At 50.0% G+C, this 16266-nt stretch overlaps 1 protein-coding gene across 2 annotated transcripts in view; it reads right to left on the bottom strand.

The window, feature by feature from the left end:
- Nucleotides 1-16030, bottom strand: part of ddah1 (dimethylarginine dimethylaminohydrolase 1) — a 35297-nt gene extending 19267 nt beyond the window's left edge. The window contains exon 1 of one of the 2 annotated variants that reach the window (XM_027033241.2): nt 15744-16030. Coding sequence is in view for 1 of the 2 variants with exons in the window: in XM_027033240.2 (XP_026889041.2) it covers nt 12185-12466 (282 nt within the window). In the remaining variant the exon portion in view is untranslated. Of the gene's footprint in view, nt 1-12184; nt 12605-15743 lie in introns of those variants that run through there. The other variant, XM_027033240.2, reaches the window with a different exon arrangement.
- Nucleotides 16031-16266: the final 236 nt, after the last annotated feature.

Below are 16266 nucleotides of genomic sequence, written 5' to 3'. Positions count from 1 at the left end.
GATGTCTGGCTGATGGGAACGTGGAAACAGAACCGTTATTGTTCAAAAGGAACGCAAACAGAATGACTGTTCATGTTGAAATATACACACCAAACACTGTGTGGGGTTGTCCGTCACCTCTGCCTCACTCCCCCTCTCTCTCTCCATCTCTCCATCCGGCTCTCTCTCCATCACTCTCTCCATTACTCCATCCCGCTCTCTCTCCATCACCCTCTCCATCTCTCCATCCCGCTCTCTCTCCATCACTCTCTCCATTACTCCATCACTCTCCCTCTCTCTCCATCACTCTCTCCATTACTCCATCACTCTCACCCTCTCTCTCCATCACTCCCCCCCTCTCTCTCTCCATCACTCTCTCCCTCTCTCTCTCTCTCTCCATCACTCTTCCCCTCTTTCTCAGAATTCCAGTTGATCACTGATTCAAATGAAGTTTGTGTTAAGTTTGTAAACATACAATGTAAACAGTGTGAGCCTAAACTCAGGACACTGGGTAAGAACCCAGGATCTCAGGACATACAGCGGTGGGGAACGGAGGTCAGCTGGGGTCATTGTTAGGAATCATTTCTATAGAGAGTTGGAAAGGTGGATTCTTTAGGGGTCTTTTTACATTACTCATTTGTCCAGATTGTTTTTTGTTTTTTTTTCTCAAGCGCTCTAAATCTAAGCACTCATTTCTTAGATCCAGATTTGTCAAATCTCAAGTAAAAGATCGGTTTGCCCTCAGTACACACACACACACACACACACACACACACACACACACACACACACACACACACACACAGTTCCTTTTGTGTACATGTCTGCAATAGAGGAGGAGCTCCATACAGAGTCAAGCCCCAACCCTTCCAAATATGGCCACATGCTTTGATACACCAGGGGAATCCCATTCAGCAGTCTGCCTATGGTGACACCCATCTGTGTGTGCATGTGTGTGTGTGTGAGCTCACACCGTAAACAGGTGATGTTATATTGGACAGTGCCAGTTTGTGGCTCCAGTGTGAGACATTGCCAACATTCACGCATTCGCCATGATGTCACTCACTTAACAAAGCTACAGTGATGTCATAGGCTCCTTGAACTCTGCCTCCCCCGAAAAGCGCACGACCGCAGCTGAGGTCTACGGAGATGACCCGGCTGTGACGAGCGTGGTCCAAGCGCATGCTGAGTTAAAACAACAAGCTGCGGAAGTTCTGAAAGCGGCGCGGATTTGGAGGTTGCGGGGTCATCGCCAGGCAGACGTGCCGTCACAGGAATGGCTTGCGGCTGCGAGGCGTGTGATGGGCCCCTGCAAAGCTCTGGCATGGCACAGGTGCATTGAGGGATGTGACCCCACTGGCCAATGGGAATGTGCCATTCCTCCCTCGTCACCAAGCACCTCGTCAAAATCAGGTTCGAGAGAAAGAGGCTTTGAAAGAACGCCCTGGAACGCTCACACACACTTCCAAAAATGTCCTAAAAACACACTCGGGAAAAGAGCTACTGAGCAGAAGTGTGGGGGTGAGGCTTTTCCTCCCAGAGTGTGTGTTTCTGTCATTATCATTCTTGGAGTAGCTGATGTTTGAAGTCAGGCCCTGGAGCTCCAGACCGAGAGGGGGAGAGAAACACGGTCCTGATGGGGAAAACAGGCCCCTCACAGGGGCTCAGAGCAGTGCGGAGGGGCGTGCGTGTGCGCATGTGTGTGTGTGTGTGTGTGTGTGGACGGACATGCACGATGCAGCAGCTCAGACCCTCTGGTGGATTCTGTCTGGTTCTGTTTCTCCCTTTCTCTTTGTCAAACTCACACACACACAAATGTATCTCTGGTTATATCTGTCATAATCATATGCACCTGTGTGTGTGTTCTTCTGCATTCAATGCCTGCATCCTTCATAGTCAGACATAGACATACATGCATAATCTGGGTGAGAGAATAAAGAAGTTTATACCATCTTACTCTTACCATGAATGTCCTGAAAACATATGGCGCTCTCTCTCTCTCTCTCTCACACACACATCGCTGGTGATATCTGTCAGGCCTCCCGTGACCTCTAGCACAAAGGTTACAAAGGAAACACTGACATCACCTGATGAGCTGTACGACCACACACACACACACACACACACACACACACACACACACACACACACACACACACACACACACACACACACACACACACACACAGAGAGCATGTGTGTGCTGCTTAATGAGTATGATGATGTCATCCTGAGGCCCCAATCTTGGTCATAACTCAGAGCAGGTCAGGGGAGCTGCACTGGCCTGACTCTCTCCACACACTCCACTCCACCTCCTCAACTCTCCTCTGTCTCACTCTGTCTCCCACTGCACCTCCTCAACTCTCCCCTGTCTCAGTCCGTCTCCCACTGCACCTCTTCAACTCTCCCCTGTCTCAGTCTGTCTCCCACTGCACCTCCTCAACTCTCCCCTCTCTCAGTCAGTCTCCCACGGCACCTCCTCAACTCTCCCGTCTCCCACGGCACCTCCTCAACTCTCCCGTCTCCCACGGCACCTCCTCAACTCTCCCCGTCTCAGTCTGTCTCCCACTGCACCTCCTCAACTCTCCCGTCTCGCACTGCACCTCCTCAACTCTCCCCATCTCAGTCTGTCTCCCACTGCACCGCCTCAACTCTCCCGTCTCAGTCTGTCTCAGTCCGTCTCCCACTGCACCTCCTCAACTCTCCCCTGTCTCCCACTGCACCTCCTCAACTCTCCCCTGTCTCCCACTGCACCTCCTCAACTCTCCCGTCTCCCACTGCACCTCCTCAACTCTCCCGTCTCCCACTGCACCTCCTCAACTCTCCCGTCTCCCACTGCACCTCCTCAACTCTCCCGTCTCCCACTGCACCTCCTCAACTCTCCCGTCTCCCACTGCACCTCCTCAACTCTCCCGTCTCAGTCCGTCTCCCACTGCACCTCAACTCTCCCGTCTCAGTCCGTCTCCCACTATACCTCCTCAACTCTCCCCTGTACTCCCCCTATATACTTCTCTCACTCTCTCAGTCCCATCTCACTCTGTCAGTCTCCACCCTCCTCAGTCCGTGTTCTCCTCTCTCAGTGTGTCTCTCTCGTCTTTGTGCTGTTCTTTCTATTCTTATCTGTCTGCTTTCCTCACTCACTCAATCTCAACCACAATGAACGGTCATATTCTGACCAAGAGACCCGAAGAAAACAAACAAACTCATTTACACAGTTTAAACAAAGCAAAGCATTTCACACAGACTGCTCAAGACAAACACACCAACTGTTTCTCTGCCATTATACTTACACACACACACACACACACACACACACTCTGAGGTTATTACTCACAAGTCTCTGGGGTTTTTTGGTTTAATGGTTAATTAGGCAAACATGAATAGATTTCTGAAAACTTATATTTGATCACCTGGCTACACACACACACATGTTAATGAAAATAGTCTGACATTATTTCAGAAACTCACAGTCAGAGCTTGAATTCCAGGGATGTTATGACTAGCCAAAAGTAAAGACTAAATAATTGAGTACTGCACTTGCTGAGCAGAGGAGTTGGTGTGCGCGCACACACACACACACACACACACACACACACACACACACACACACACACACACAACCCAGCATGTGGACTGAAACTCTAATAATTCATACGAGACAAGCAAGTTCTGTAACCACACCCCCTAGCACCTCAGGCAGGTAAGGAGTTCTGTGACCCACTGGAACACTCCTGAACACACTAATATGCAGATGTACACACACACACACACACACACACAGAGACCCACACATGCATACATACACACACAGACACACACACACACACACAGTTCAGTTCAGTTCCTGGGTGTATTTTTTGTGAATCCATTCACAGAGCCATAGGCAAAGCCAGCTACATCGTCTTTACGTTACGTTATTACACGTTTGAGATGCGGGCCGTTGGGCACATTTGTCAAGGGAGCTGGGTGGAGTAGCTCAGGCGACCTTCTTCCCCTCTCCACCCATCCTTTACCCAGAAACCTCTGCAGTCCAGATGGACGCCTCTCCACCACACCACAGGGAGGAACTTGGAGAGCAGGGTTAGCGCACATCCTAACGACCGCACATCTGCGGTCGAACACGCACGCTCGTGCGCACACAGAGTACAGTAACGATTTTTTTTTTCTCCAGCAAACTACATTAATCTAGCAGCTGCAGTGGTTCCTGTCAGAGTCGTGTGTGTGTGTGTCAAAGTCGATGTAAAGTGTGTGAGTGAATGAGGCAGGCGTGAGTAAGATCACACTGATCACACCACAGCACCTCCCAGAACACAGCAGGCAGAGTGTGCGTGAGAACAAGCAGTCTCAGGCCCCGAGCTGGGGGTGAGAAACGTCCCTGAGCTGAGATCAGTGGGAGGAGCTCACAGGAGCAGGAGGAGCCAAGATCGGTAGGAGGAGCTGAGCACAGTGGGAAGGGTAAGTTGAGAGCAGGAAAACAGAATTGACTCTGGTGCACGTGCACATCCACATGTGGGTGCACACGCACGCACGCACGCACACAGCTGGGCTTGACCTGGAACATACAGATGAAGCATTCTCTTGGGAGGCTGGGGCAGACAGTCAGAGAGACAGACAGAGGGAGATGTATGTATATGTTGTTTTTTTAACCCTGTATGAGGATACATTAATAATATTTTCTTATCTTAGTGATTTGTCTGTTGTTACAGCTGCTATTGTAGTTTTCAATCTAGGCTTAAATTCTTCATTGTAGTAGTTTTCTGGAGTAGTGAACCCAGTGACCACTGACCTGCTGCATCACACCTGCGCCTCAACACGTGTACACACACAGCCGCACAGACACGTGCACACACATTCAGGCGTGCCCACACATGCAGGCATGCACACAAAGGTACACACACACACACACACACATGCCTGGTTCGCACCCTCCCTCACACCCATGCTCTTACACAAGCTACAGGAACACACACCAAGCACAAATGCAGCACAGGACACATAGCCCAACGCAAAGCCCAACAAACAACACCGTAACACGCACAATCCAACACCCAACAGCCCAACATCACACAGCCTGTCTTTTTAGGTTTCTTGTCTTTAAAATGAGTGCAAACGCATGGAAAACAATGGGGCATAAAATCACATATAGTCATATATATATATATATATATATATATATATATATATATATATATATATATATATATATATATATATATATATGTGTGTGTGTGTGTGTGTGTGTGTGTGAGAGTGTGTGAGTGAGTGCTAGGCAGATGTTCTCATAACATCTCTGTTATGAAGTTTATATATCAGCACAGCAACCTCTGCCCCCCACGCACACGCGCACACACACACACACAGTTTTCAGGATAGTATAAACTAAATTTAGCGTCCATGGTCCTGGCTGTGTGAGGGAGCTGAGAGAAGCAGGAATGTGACATAGCTAGTGGGAACGGCTGGAGCCACGTCCGGATAAACACTACCCCCCCATTCACACACATGGCAGCGCTGTAGAGGGAAGCCGAGGTCACTTCCAAACGGGAAGCCCGCCAGCTCCGGGGCCACCGTCCGTCACCAGCGCCGGAACGTCACCCAGTCAAAACAAAGGTCGGCTGTCTGATTTATGCGAGCGTGCTCCTCCTTGCTGCGAAAAACACTCTGGAATTGAGGAAGGTTCCCAGATTCCTGGCCAGGCACTTGAATTCTCTTCCAGATCCCCAGTTAGGTTGAGCTGAGGCTCTTTAGTGGGAATTTTCCAGGAGGCACTAATCATGGAATGCGCTCCCGGGTCTGGGATATTCGGAGCGCGTGTGCCGAGCGGGATAGCGGAGGAGCCAACGACCAACACATTCCTTGCGGAGCTCAGCCAAGGACATACCTGTGCACACCTGCGCATCGCCGCTCTGATCTGTAAACGGACCTAGAGCGCCACATGCCACGCTCTGGCAAGAAGAATTCCGACGCAGAACTGGGGTCGGCTCCCTGTGGCTGCCGCCCAACCAGCGGGCAGAAAGCACTCCTTCACAAGCACCTGAACTCGTCATCCCTGGAATATATACCCACCTCAAAGAACACACTGTTCCCGCTCACGGAAGAGGCCAGCAGAGACTTGGCAACTTCTCAGGTCCAAAACAGTGGAGAATGACGACTCCCGACTGGCTGTATGGGAGCCTTCTGGAGAAATAGCCGGCCAAGTCTAACAAATAAACCAGTGAGAGGCATGAGCCTGAGAAATAGTTGTGACATTCCCATTGGGACTTCTCTCATACGCCAGTGGTGCTTATGGAAAAACCACTGGTGACAAAATTGAAACGGTGAAAACATTGATCGGAAGTACAAGACATGGGGATCACACGCCTGATCCGCACAGGCCCGAGGAAGCCCGGAGCCTCCTGCAGGGAGGACAACAGCTGCCGCTCCTGTTCAATAGAGTCCTGTTCCCCCATAGAATGCGAAGCCCAACCCCATGAAACACCACCGGCATCTGCTCAAGCTCCTCCCACTGATCTCAGGCTGGACAGCAGTCAGGGCACTGGAGCAAACAAAAGCAAACAAGTTCAAAAGACAGCTTGGGAGTAGCGCTGTTCTTCTGTCTTAAGAACGTTCACCTCCTCGTTCCAGATGTTTCAGGCCACCCAGAGAGGAGGACTGGATTGCTCAGGAACCGTCAGTGACAGGACACCCGATGCTGAGGAGCTCCATGGGTCCAAAAATAGGTCACTAAACACAGTCACTAAACACGCATCCCGAGAGGTAAAACAAACAGTCAGTGAAAGGCGAACGCACAAACCCAGAAGACACTGCAGACAGGAGAGAGCAGGAATGCCACCAGGAGTCAGGATGTGCGACTAAGAATACTAAAGGTGTTCAACATTTCAGTGCGAAAAATAACATTTACATGATTTTCACTTCCCCAGATGCAGTCGATTGGCCAAGGCATGTTTGGAATGCAAACGCCACTAGCGTTGCTAACGATGCCTAGACGTGAGCAGCAAAGCTAACAGCCTTGGAAAATAAGTCCACAAACCGCGTCCAGGTCTCTGCCTATAGCAAGGATGATTTTAATCGGTTTTATAGTTCAGTGAGTCATGCTCATACTAAAAACACATCGCCAGTCTGTGAAACCTTTAAGATCTGGATGCAGTCTGAGAGAAGTCTGTGGGCTTGATATTGACTTCGTGTTGGTTAGCAGTCAGCAGCTATTGATCTAAAGAAGCCAGATTTGGACTCCAGACACATCTTGGCTGAACACATCAGGTTAAGTGGAAAATCATGTAAGTGTAATTTATCTATGATGTATTCTTCCGAAGCCCTGTGCTGCCAGCTGAAATATTTGCCCTCTGGCGCTCAAACGGACGCTTGGGAAAAAAACCCATTAGCACACGTCACGTGGCCCCAGCTAATTAACATCACACCTGCTCCCATGGCAACGGATGCCTACTGTTAGCTAGTATCTTAAAATAAAAAGTTATTAAAAAAAGGCATTCTTTAAATGTTGTCGACCTATTTTAAGTACCGGTTCAGGCACTTTTTTTGCTTGGACACTGTTTAAAATTCTACCCAACCCTAACGAACTCAAAAACTGCAGAGTTTGCACATCAAACAGCAGGAAAGTCATGAAGTGACGACACAATTAACAAGAAACAGGTGCATGTGAGGAGACCAGGGCGCAAAGAGGCAGGGCCTCGTGTGAGGGCGGGGCCAGAGAGGAGCGCGGACGTCAATATGTTTAGAGGACATCAGAAGCAATTTTGCAAAACTGCTGCAGCTTTTGTATGACGTGCAGGCTGACAGAACAGGGGTTTTATGGGGGCTAACGTCTGCCACGTTCACACGGAGCTAAATTTAAAACGCCTAGTATTACAAACACACATTCAGAAGAGCTTATCTGCACTGTTTACAGTCTCTGCCTGTTATGCGTTTTATGTTTTTGACATGGACTGCAGTAAACAGCACAAAAGGTGTGTGTCTGCTAGTCTGTACAGAGATCAGCATTCCCTGGTAAAGTGCTAATCTGTACAGAGACCAACATTCTCTGGTAGTTTAGACTGTCGGCTGGTTTGTACAAAGACCAACATTCTCTGGTAGTTAGTGTCTGCTAGTCTGTGCAGAGACCAGCATTCTCTGGTAGTTTAGAGTGACTGATGGCCTGTACAGAGAGCAGCTTTGGGACTGATGCCAGTTCAGTAGACTGAATACAGTTAATCAGACAGCTCATAATAGCTCAACTATGGTCAGATGTGCAAGTTGGCAAGGAAACTCCAATGAGAGTTGAAATCATCAGATTAGGGGGCCTGGGAAATTGTGTGTGTGTGGTGAGAAGAATACAACTCTTATTGTTAGAATAAACTCACTTTGTTAGTCTGGAACAAAGCAGGACCTTAGAACTGGATTGTCCATGTCCCTAATCTGACCGTTCAGCTCTGTGTGTTCTGTCTGCAGGACTAACTGTCCTTTCTGACCTCGAACAGTACTTCATGTCGAAAGAGAAGATTTCCTTTGTATTAGCTGCAATAATAACAGATAGTTGATCTCCAACTGCTCTCTTCCTTATCATCCCTGTGACCTTGCCACACAAACACAAACACACACGGAATTCTGCTTCCTCCAGCCTGCACAACTTCCCTTTACCTCTCACACACACACACACACACACACACACACACACACCTCAGCCCTGTGACTACCTGCCCTTTTACTCTCCGAGCTCAGAGATCAAACAAACTGGCCTGAGAGGGCAACTGCTGCACTCAGACTGGACAAGAGAGGGAGAGAGGGAGAGAGAGAGAGGGAGAGAAAGAGAGAGGGAGAGAGGGAGAGAGAGGGAGAGGGAGAGGGAGAGAAAGAGAGAGGGAGAGAAAGAGAGAGAGAGAGGGAGAGGGAGAGGGAGAGAGAGAGAGAGAGAGAGAGAGGGAGAGAGAGAGAGAGAGAGGGAAAGAGAGAGAGAGAGAGAGAGAGGGAAAGAGAGGGAGAGAGAGAGAGAGAGAGGGAGAGGGAAAGAGAGGGAGAGAGAGAGAGCGAGAGAGGGTATGTAGTTAGGCATGTCATAACATCAAAACACACACACACACACACACGTCAAGTTCAAGTTGATCAGCTTTGCACAAACCACATTATATCTGTAACTGAGCTGCATGAAGTGAGGGAATTTGAATGCAGGCATTCTCAACCAATCTCGCGAAGGGGCGGGCTGCTACGCCAGCCAGTTACAGGGTGCGTTACTGAACCCCAACGAGACCCTGAGCTGAAGTGCTGAGGTTGTGCCACAGAACACACAGGGCAGAGGTCCCCTGCCTGACAGGAAGCGCCAAGGCCGTGTGCACAGGTGCAGGTCTGCACTCCACCCCATCCCCCAGACGTCCCGCCCCGTCCCGCCTGTCGTGCCCGCCTTGCCACGGCTTGCCCGCCCAGCCCAGACGTCCCGCCCTGCGCTGGCATGCCAGCCCGGCTTCACTCCCTCCATCGCCTGACGGGCACACCGTGAAAACTGAATGCTTTTATGTCGTGGGGTGTTCAAATACAGGCAGGCAGCCAAGGTTTTAAAAAAAATCTTTTTCAGACGCAGCACAAATCCATGATGGCAGGAGCAAAGAAAACATTAGAATCCGTTTGCAGGATCAGTTTTCTTTGACTTGGCATGGCACGACACATACAAAGAACAGTGAGATTATATTACTGCCAGAAATAGCGCAGATGAAGGCGTTGTCGGGCGTGGCCGTGAGACACAGACAGCCTCAGCGTGGACGCTACTGCTCAAGCCAAGAGCCCGGCTCTGTAATTACATTACACAGATGACAGCAAGACTAGATCCTTGAATAGTCCACAGAGGACACGACGGCGCTCGACGGACGCAGCAGGATTACAGGATTGAGATAACCTCCAGCACTAGCGAGGGACACGTCTAAATCTCATTTGTCTGCCCCAGGGATGTGAGAGAGGGACATGTCTGAACAGACTGGACAGTGAAACAGGGGAAGCTAAAGGAAGGACACACACACACACACACACACACACACACACACACACACACACACACACACACACACACACACACACACACACGGTGCACTGCATGTTAACTGAAGCAGCTAGCTACCCAACTCATCTAACTTTAACATACTGCCGTCTGAGTTTTGAATGCTAATATCGGCCGGTTTCTGTGTTACACCTCCGCTAACCAACATTAGCTGATCGTCTGCCCTTCATGTGCAGTGGTGGCTTGGCATTTCATTACCAATCTAAAATACAGATTATCTAACGTTAGCCGACACTGGAGCTCAGTGATGAGGCAACGTGAGGCTTCCGCTCAGTGAAGCGCCTGCACTGTACTGGGTTCGCTTTACTGGGAACAAGATGACCCCTCCTTAGAAAAAGTCACTGTATAATCTGGACTCTGTTCACAAAACCCCGTGCCGACTCGTGTTTGAATCACGCACACACGTCAACAAGCTCGAGCACAGCCGCGACGCCTGCCCAGCAAACAGAGGAGCAGCCTTCAACACCGCAGCAGTGGGACACCTGCATCCCAGTCCCGCCTGAGGCCACCGACACACTGAGGCTGAAGACACCGTGTCTCAGGGACAGCAGCAGACGTTTGTGGAGAGAGAGACAGACAGAAAGTGAGAAAGACAAGCTTGACTCTAAGGTCAAGCTAGGTGTAATGGAGGGTTTCCATAACTACAGGCAACCTGGGTGTATCAGAGGGGTTTCTATAACCACAGGCAACCTGGGTGTAATGGAGGGGATTCCATAACCGCAGGCAACTTGTGTCGAATGGTTTTCATAACCAGCTGATAACAGCAATTCGGTGTGCAAGTGATGGGTTGTACAAGCTGCTCGTCTAAGAACCCAAAGAAGAGTGAAGCTTCGTCCAGCAGACCATCTCTGAGTTTGACAAGCCCGAAGCTCCTGACTGGTGGACTGGTTCACCCTCATCTCATTGGCTCCAGCCTCTGGCAAACCAAACACCTTCCCTGCTCAGCCACAGGTGTTTGGAATAATTACATTCTGACTTAAGACTCCTGAACTTTGACCTCACTGATGTGCTGTCACACTTTAAAGCTGGGGTCACACCTAGGTCACCAAACGGTCTCCTGGACCTACTGCATAAAAGTGGTCCTGGATGAGCACGACGGCCCGACCCGAATCCGGCGGTCTGAAGGTGACGTCCGACAGGACCGAGGGCCAGACGCCAGAGAGCAAGTGAGCCCACCGTGGAAGGAGATGTCTAGGAACTGGCCGACCGCACGAATCTGTCGCGTTGTATAGATGCCGTCAGCTCGCTGCAGGTCGGCCGCTCATCATGTTAACGCAGCTGACGGAGTTGATTGAACTTTTGAACCAAGGCCAAAAAACCTCTCACACAGCTGCAGTAACTGATCAGTAGTCTGCAGGCAGCTGCCACTGTGATGTAGTTACCCATGACTCTGTAATAAAGCGCAGGCACGAGGTGAGGGAGTGGGGTCCTCACACTCCATATTGTTTGTTTGTTGTAGCGCAATAGTGAGTCATTATCAGTCGTCTGTGTGTTTTGTGTTTGTTAAATAAAAGCTGATCAAATATTTTTTGATCCAGACTGGACACTACAATATATATATAAATAACCGCCGCAAATATCATGTACAATGAATCATGCAAATTATTTGCGTACATTACCAAAAAAACAGGCACATTTTAATATGATTATTTCTGCAACCAAAGTAGCAAAAGCAGAAAACGTGAGGCACCGCACGAGAGAGAGAGAGAGAGAGAGAGAGAGAGAGAGAGAGAGAGAGAGAGAGACAGAGAAACAAAAGTGCAGACAAGATTTCCCCCAAGTCCTCTACCTCTCCAGAGCTTTACAGCACGCGTTTCGCACTGGTTAAAAAGAACGTGCTTTGTGCTCAGCTGGGTCTGCACACTGAGAAAGCACCTGTGGCTCGTACGAAACCGTCTCTTCTCTCTAACGTACTAGTATATCACGGCGTGACAACTTTACTTCCTGTCGTCTCACAACAAACACCACTTCTCTCGGGTTTGGCAAAGGGCGTTGCCAAACGAGCCACTCTCACGCGCCTTATTATCTGCGCGCAGCCAAAAGTCAGAATTCCCTCCGCGTGAAGAGCAACGCACGAGACGTCGGCTGAGATCCCGGGCGGCGCGTGTGGACTGACAACGCCGCGCTGGGGGCGCACGGAGTTAAAGAGGGTTTCCCCGTTTACGTTACCTCGCCCCGTCGGCTCGGCGCCCCGGGCCTCGTCAGGAGCGCGGTGTCGCCGCAGACCACGGCGCAGTCCTCCACGAACACGCAGTCCGGCATGCTCTCGTCGGCGGGCAGCTCGAGCACCTCCAGCCCGAGCTCGCGCAGCACCGCGACGTACGCTTTTTTCTCGCGGAGCGCCCTGTTCGGGTCCACCTCCTCCAGGTTTTCGGTGCGCAGCGCGCCCGTGGCGAACGAACCGGGAATAGCGCGGACAATCGCGTGCGTGAAGTTACCGAACCCAGCCATGTGCGCTCACTTTGCTCTTCCGCGCGGCCAAACGGGTAAACAGCTTATGCTGTTCGCTTTGTATGTCCGTGAATCGTTTCAGCGTCGCGCGGGCGTTATGATGACACGAGCCAACGAGCTGTCACGTGCGCGCGGTTGTATTCCTGGTCAGGATGCAGGCTGACTAGACGAATTTAAAATTGCGAAATGGTGTATTTAAGGACACGATCTCATCAAGTGTACGAACATGTCTCAGTGGGTGAATGCATGGTCAACGCACGAGTTTATACTTTTATGCAGAAAAATGCAACAGTATTTTAATTTTAAAACAGCCAGGAGCCTTTTAATTTTAAAAACACCCAATCAGCATGAGTGCTTTAATCAGGGAGCTTCATCGGCAAGCCGCGTGACATGTTTATGCTCAGTTTTATGGTCCGTTAGAGCGTCTGGCGGCGTAGTGACCACGCGTTCAGCCTCTCTGTCCGTCCCGCGAGCATTCCCCCCCCCCCTTCTGTAAAACGCCGAACAAAGCGCGCGCATACCGACCCTTAATCCGGGTTGTGCGCAGCATTTCCGGTTAGCAATAAATAACCCCTAAACGCGGAAATGCATCCAGAGTTCTCCGTTTAAACATCACCGCAGCACCACGAGCTAGTTACATTAAGCCTGTGCATAGTTTTCATTCCCTGACTCCTCTAGGCATGGTTTAGGGTAACTGGGCACAGCGTACGAAGGCCGAAATCAAAACTGGAAATGGCACCGGCGTCACATAAGTGTAATATAAAGGAACAGCACGCGGACGGCGCACGAGTATCACGTTACACACCCGTCTGTAAAGGCAGGGGCTTTCAGGGAGGGGGCGGGGTGTTGCGCGCGTCTCGTGAGCCGTCTAAGGAACTCGCTATGCCTTTTCCATTGACTCTGGCTGGAATGTGTTCTCCAGACGTCCTGTGCATTCCTCTGCACCCCAGGAACAAAGTTTGTCTTTCCTTGTTCCAAATGCACTCAATTATCCTGACGGGTCTAAACATTCCTGAAGGCCCACATGCCGACTCTTGAGACAGGTCCCCACTTTCTTTTTCCATTTATTTCTCTCTCTCTCTCTCTCTCTCTCTCTCTCTCTCTCTCTCTCTCTCTCTCTCTCTCTCTCTCTCTCTCTCTGTGGGCGTGTGGGCAGAGGGAAGAAGACCTGGGCACACCTGGTGTCTCGGCAGGCCCACAGTCTAAACGGTTAAGATCTGGGGCACCACGAGGCAGCTTCAACTAGTTTTCAGGGACCAACGCACAAATTCTGCCCCACCAGCCGCCACCTAGGCCCAAACTCCACACCTACACGTCTCCAACGTGCAATCCCTGCACTGCACCTGCACACGCACACATCACCTAGGTGCAAACTGCACCTGCACACGGCATCTCCGTTAGTCCATAACATGAAAGCAACTGTTTACCATTCGCACTACAAACTGGTATCAGGCCTCCCCAACTCCTGCTATGAACTACTTCAAGCAGCGGAGCAGGAACTCGGCGTGCGTGATGTGTCCTCCTTCCTTACGGTTCCTGTGATCCATTAATCCTTAGGTCCCAGTCCGAGCCCAGAGCCCAACACAAGCAGCAGTGCAGCTATGCTGGAACCAACCTTGCCGCATTTTAAATGCTGACCCAACCGTGCCGGTCGGTCAGTGAGCATGTGCACAGAGTGTGTGCTATCGTGTAGGTGAAGTGGGAGAGTGTAAGAGTTGTGTGTTTAGGAGACAGGTCAGTCTACAAAGTTACCTCATCCACCTCTCAGCACTCTGGTTTCAATCTAATTTTTCATGTCATGTCAAAACTTGGCCGCTAAGGGTTAGGGATATGTTGTATAATGCAGACGCTTCTTCTAAACCTCAGTGAGACACTGCTGGTCTCCTTAGACTTCTTTTTGAATGGCCCACTGAGAAACAGATCTCAGCAGGAAAGTATTTACAATTTTGTAATATCCCTACTTACACGCTGGTCACTCCCTCTGCAGGAAAACACACAACTGATCCAGGGATGCCTGGTATAAGAAAAAGTATTACAGCAATACCTTTATTTTTCATGTCATTACAAAGCTTGTATCCTGTCTGATATCAGGGTTCTATCCAACCCCAACAGTCAATAACCCATAATCAGTATAACGCAATTGTGAGCTGCCCCAAGTAAATGTGAGAGAGAGGGAGTAGTGATCATGTGATGTCATATAAAATAAACATGAGCAGGTAGAGCTGTGGGTCCAGATGAGAGGCTAATCACACAGGCCACGTTTAGACTCTGGGTCTCACGCCCTGATCAATAACCAAACAAACTCTCATCTACATCGAGCTATTCGTTTCAGGAGCGGGGCAGGCAGACGGAAAATATTACGGCTATTATTACAACATGGGAAATATGAAACGGATTTTGTAGTGTTTATGGATTTGGGTGATTTCGGAATAGGAAAAACATCGGAACAATGGTAGGAAATTGATTCCATTGAAATTCTGGAACTCGGTGACAACACGAGTTCCTAAAGCATTTCATCTCAGGGAGAGAGAAGGGGCTGACTCAGAAACAGATGTAAGCAGGAAACAGTCATCACAATCAGGACTTTATTGTGCACACACTTCTTTGAGAGAAGACGCTCGGTTGGCGGACCGATGATCCGGGGGGGGGGGGGGGGGGGGGGGGGGGGGGAATGATACCCTACGATGCGCGTGACGTCAGAAAACCAGGGCAAATATTTCTCCTGTCGTGCAACCCAAAACTGCACAATAGTAGTCATGGCAGCCAATCGTGTCATCTCACGGGGGTATACAAATCCGAGTCCCCCGGGCTGTGCGCGTGCTACGTTGACGCCCAAGTTTGCCTTGAGGGCTCTGTGTAGCTCGCGACAGTACCAGGACCTCCCTGTCCATACACGTTTAATAATCCGTAAACGTTTAATAATCTGAAGATCAAGTATCGCAAACGATAATTACAGGAATAACAGCAACAAACGTTCTCACAAGGTATGCTAATAAAAGACAACAACAAAACAAACAAAACACTGTCACAGAGTAACACATCCTCATGTAGTGTTCTCGTTTGGAAATATAATATGTTTATGAATATGCCAGGCTAAGGGACTTCGCCTGCCTTCAACAAGGAAGAGGTGAAATAACTCCAATATTGACTATTCGCCTTGAACACGCAGCTGTGCAGCCTTACGCAGGTAAATAAGAGTCGCGAATCGTCATCATCAAGCCGGAGACGGGTTTACCTGGGGGAGAACGGCTCCCCGCTCGTGCAGAGACGGGCTTACCTGGAGGAGAACGGCTCCCCGCTCGTGCAGAGACGGGACCACCGGGATGAAAAAACGCGTGCCAGACAATGACACCGCGGCCACATATTAAACACAACGCGCACCTCCGCGCCGTGCAGTCTAGGTCGTACCACTAGCAACAGTTCATACGCATCTGTTCATTAGTCCGTTTTAAACGGGTTTAGTCCCGTTGGTGTCATACGATCGCTTTGCTTGCTATGTCCAGGACCTCTAATCTGTGATTTTCAGTGCAATGTTACTTATTTGAACCCCGTAGAAAAGCTTTTTTTTCCGCCTTCAAACCAACATCGTATATGGAAATTTGGATCGCTTGCACTCCCCCCCCCCCCCCCCCCCCCCCCCCCCCCCCCCCCCCCCCCTCAAATACCGGAGGACAGATTTGCGTGGAGACTAAATTAGCAGAAGGACCAGGGAGGAATTTCCTTCGCCGAGAACATATTTACCAGCCCCCGAGAGGAATGCTCTGTGGCTGGCTCACAGACGCACCGATATGTCCATAATG

The sequence above is a fragment of the Electrophorus electricus genome, chromosome 22, assembly GCF_013358815.1.
Source record: "Electrophorus electricus isolate fEleEle1 chromosome 22, fEleEle1.pri, whole genome shotgun sequence".
Lineage (NCBI taxonomy): Eukaryota > Metazoa > Chordata > Actinopteri > Gymnotiformes > Gymnotidae > Electrophorus > Electrophorus electricus.
This window is presented reverse-complemented; position numbering and strand designations above follow the sequence as displayed.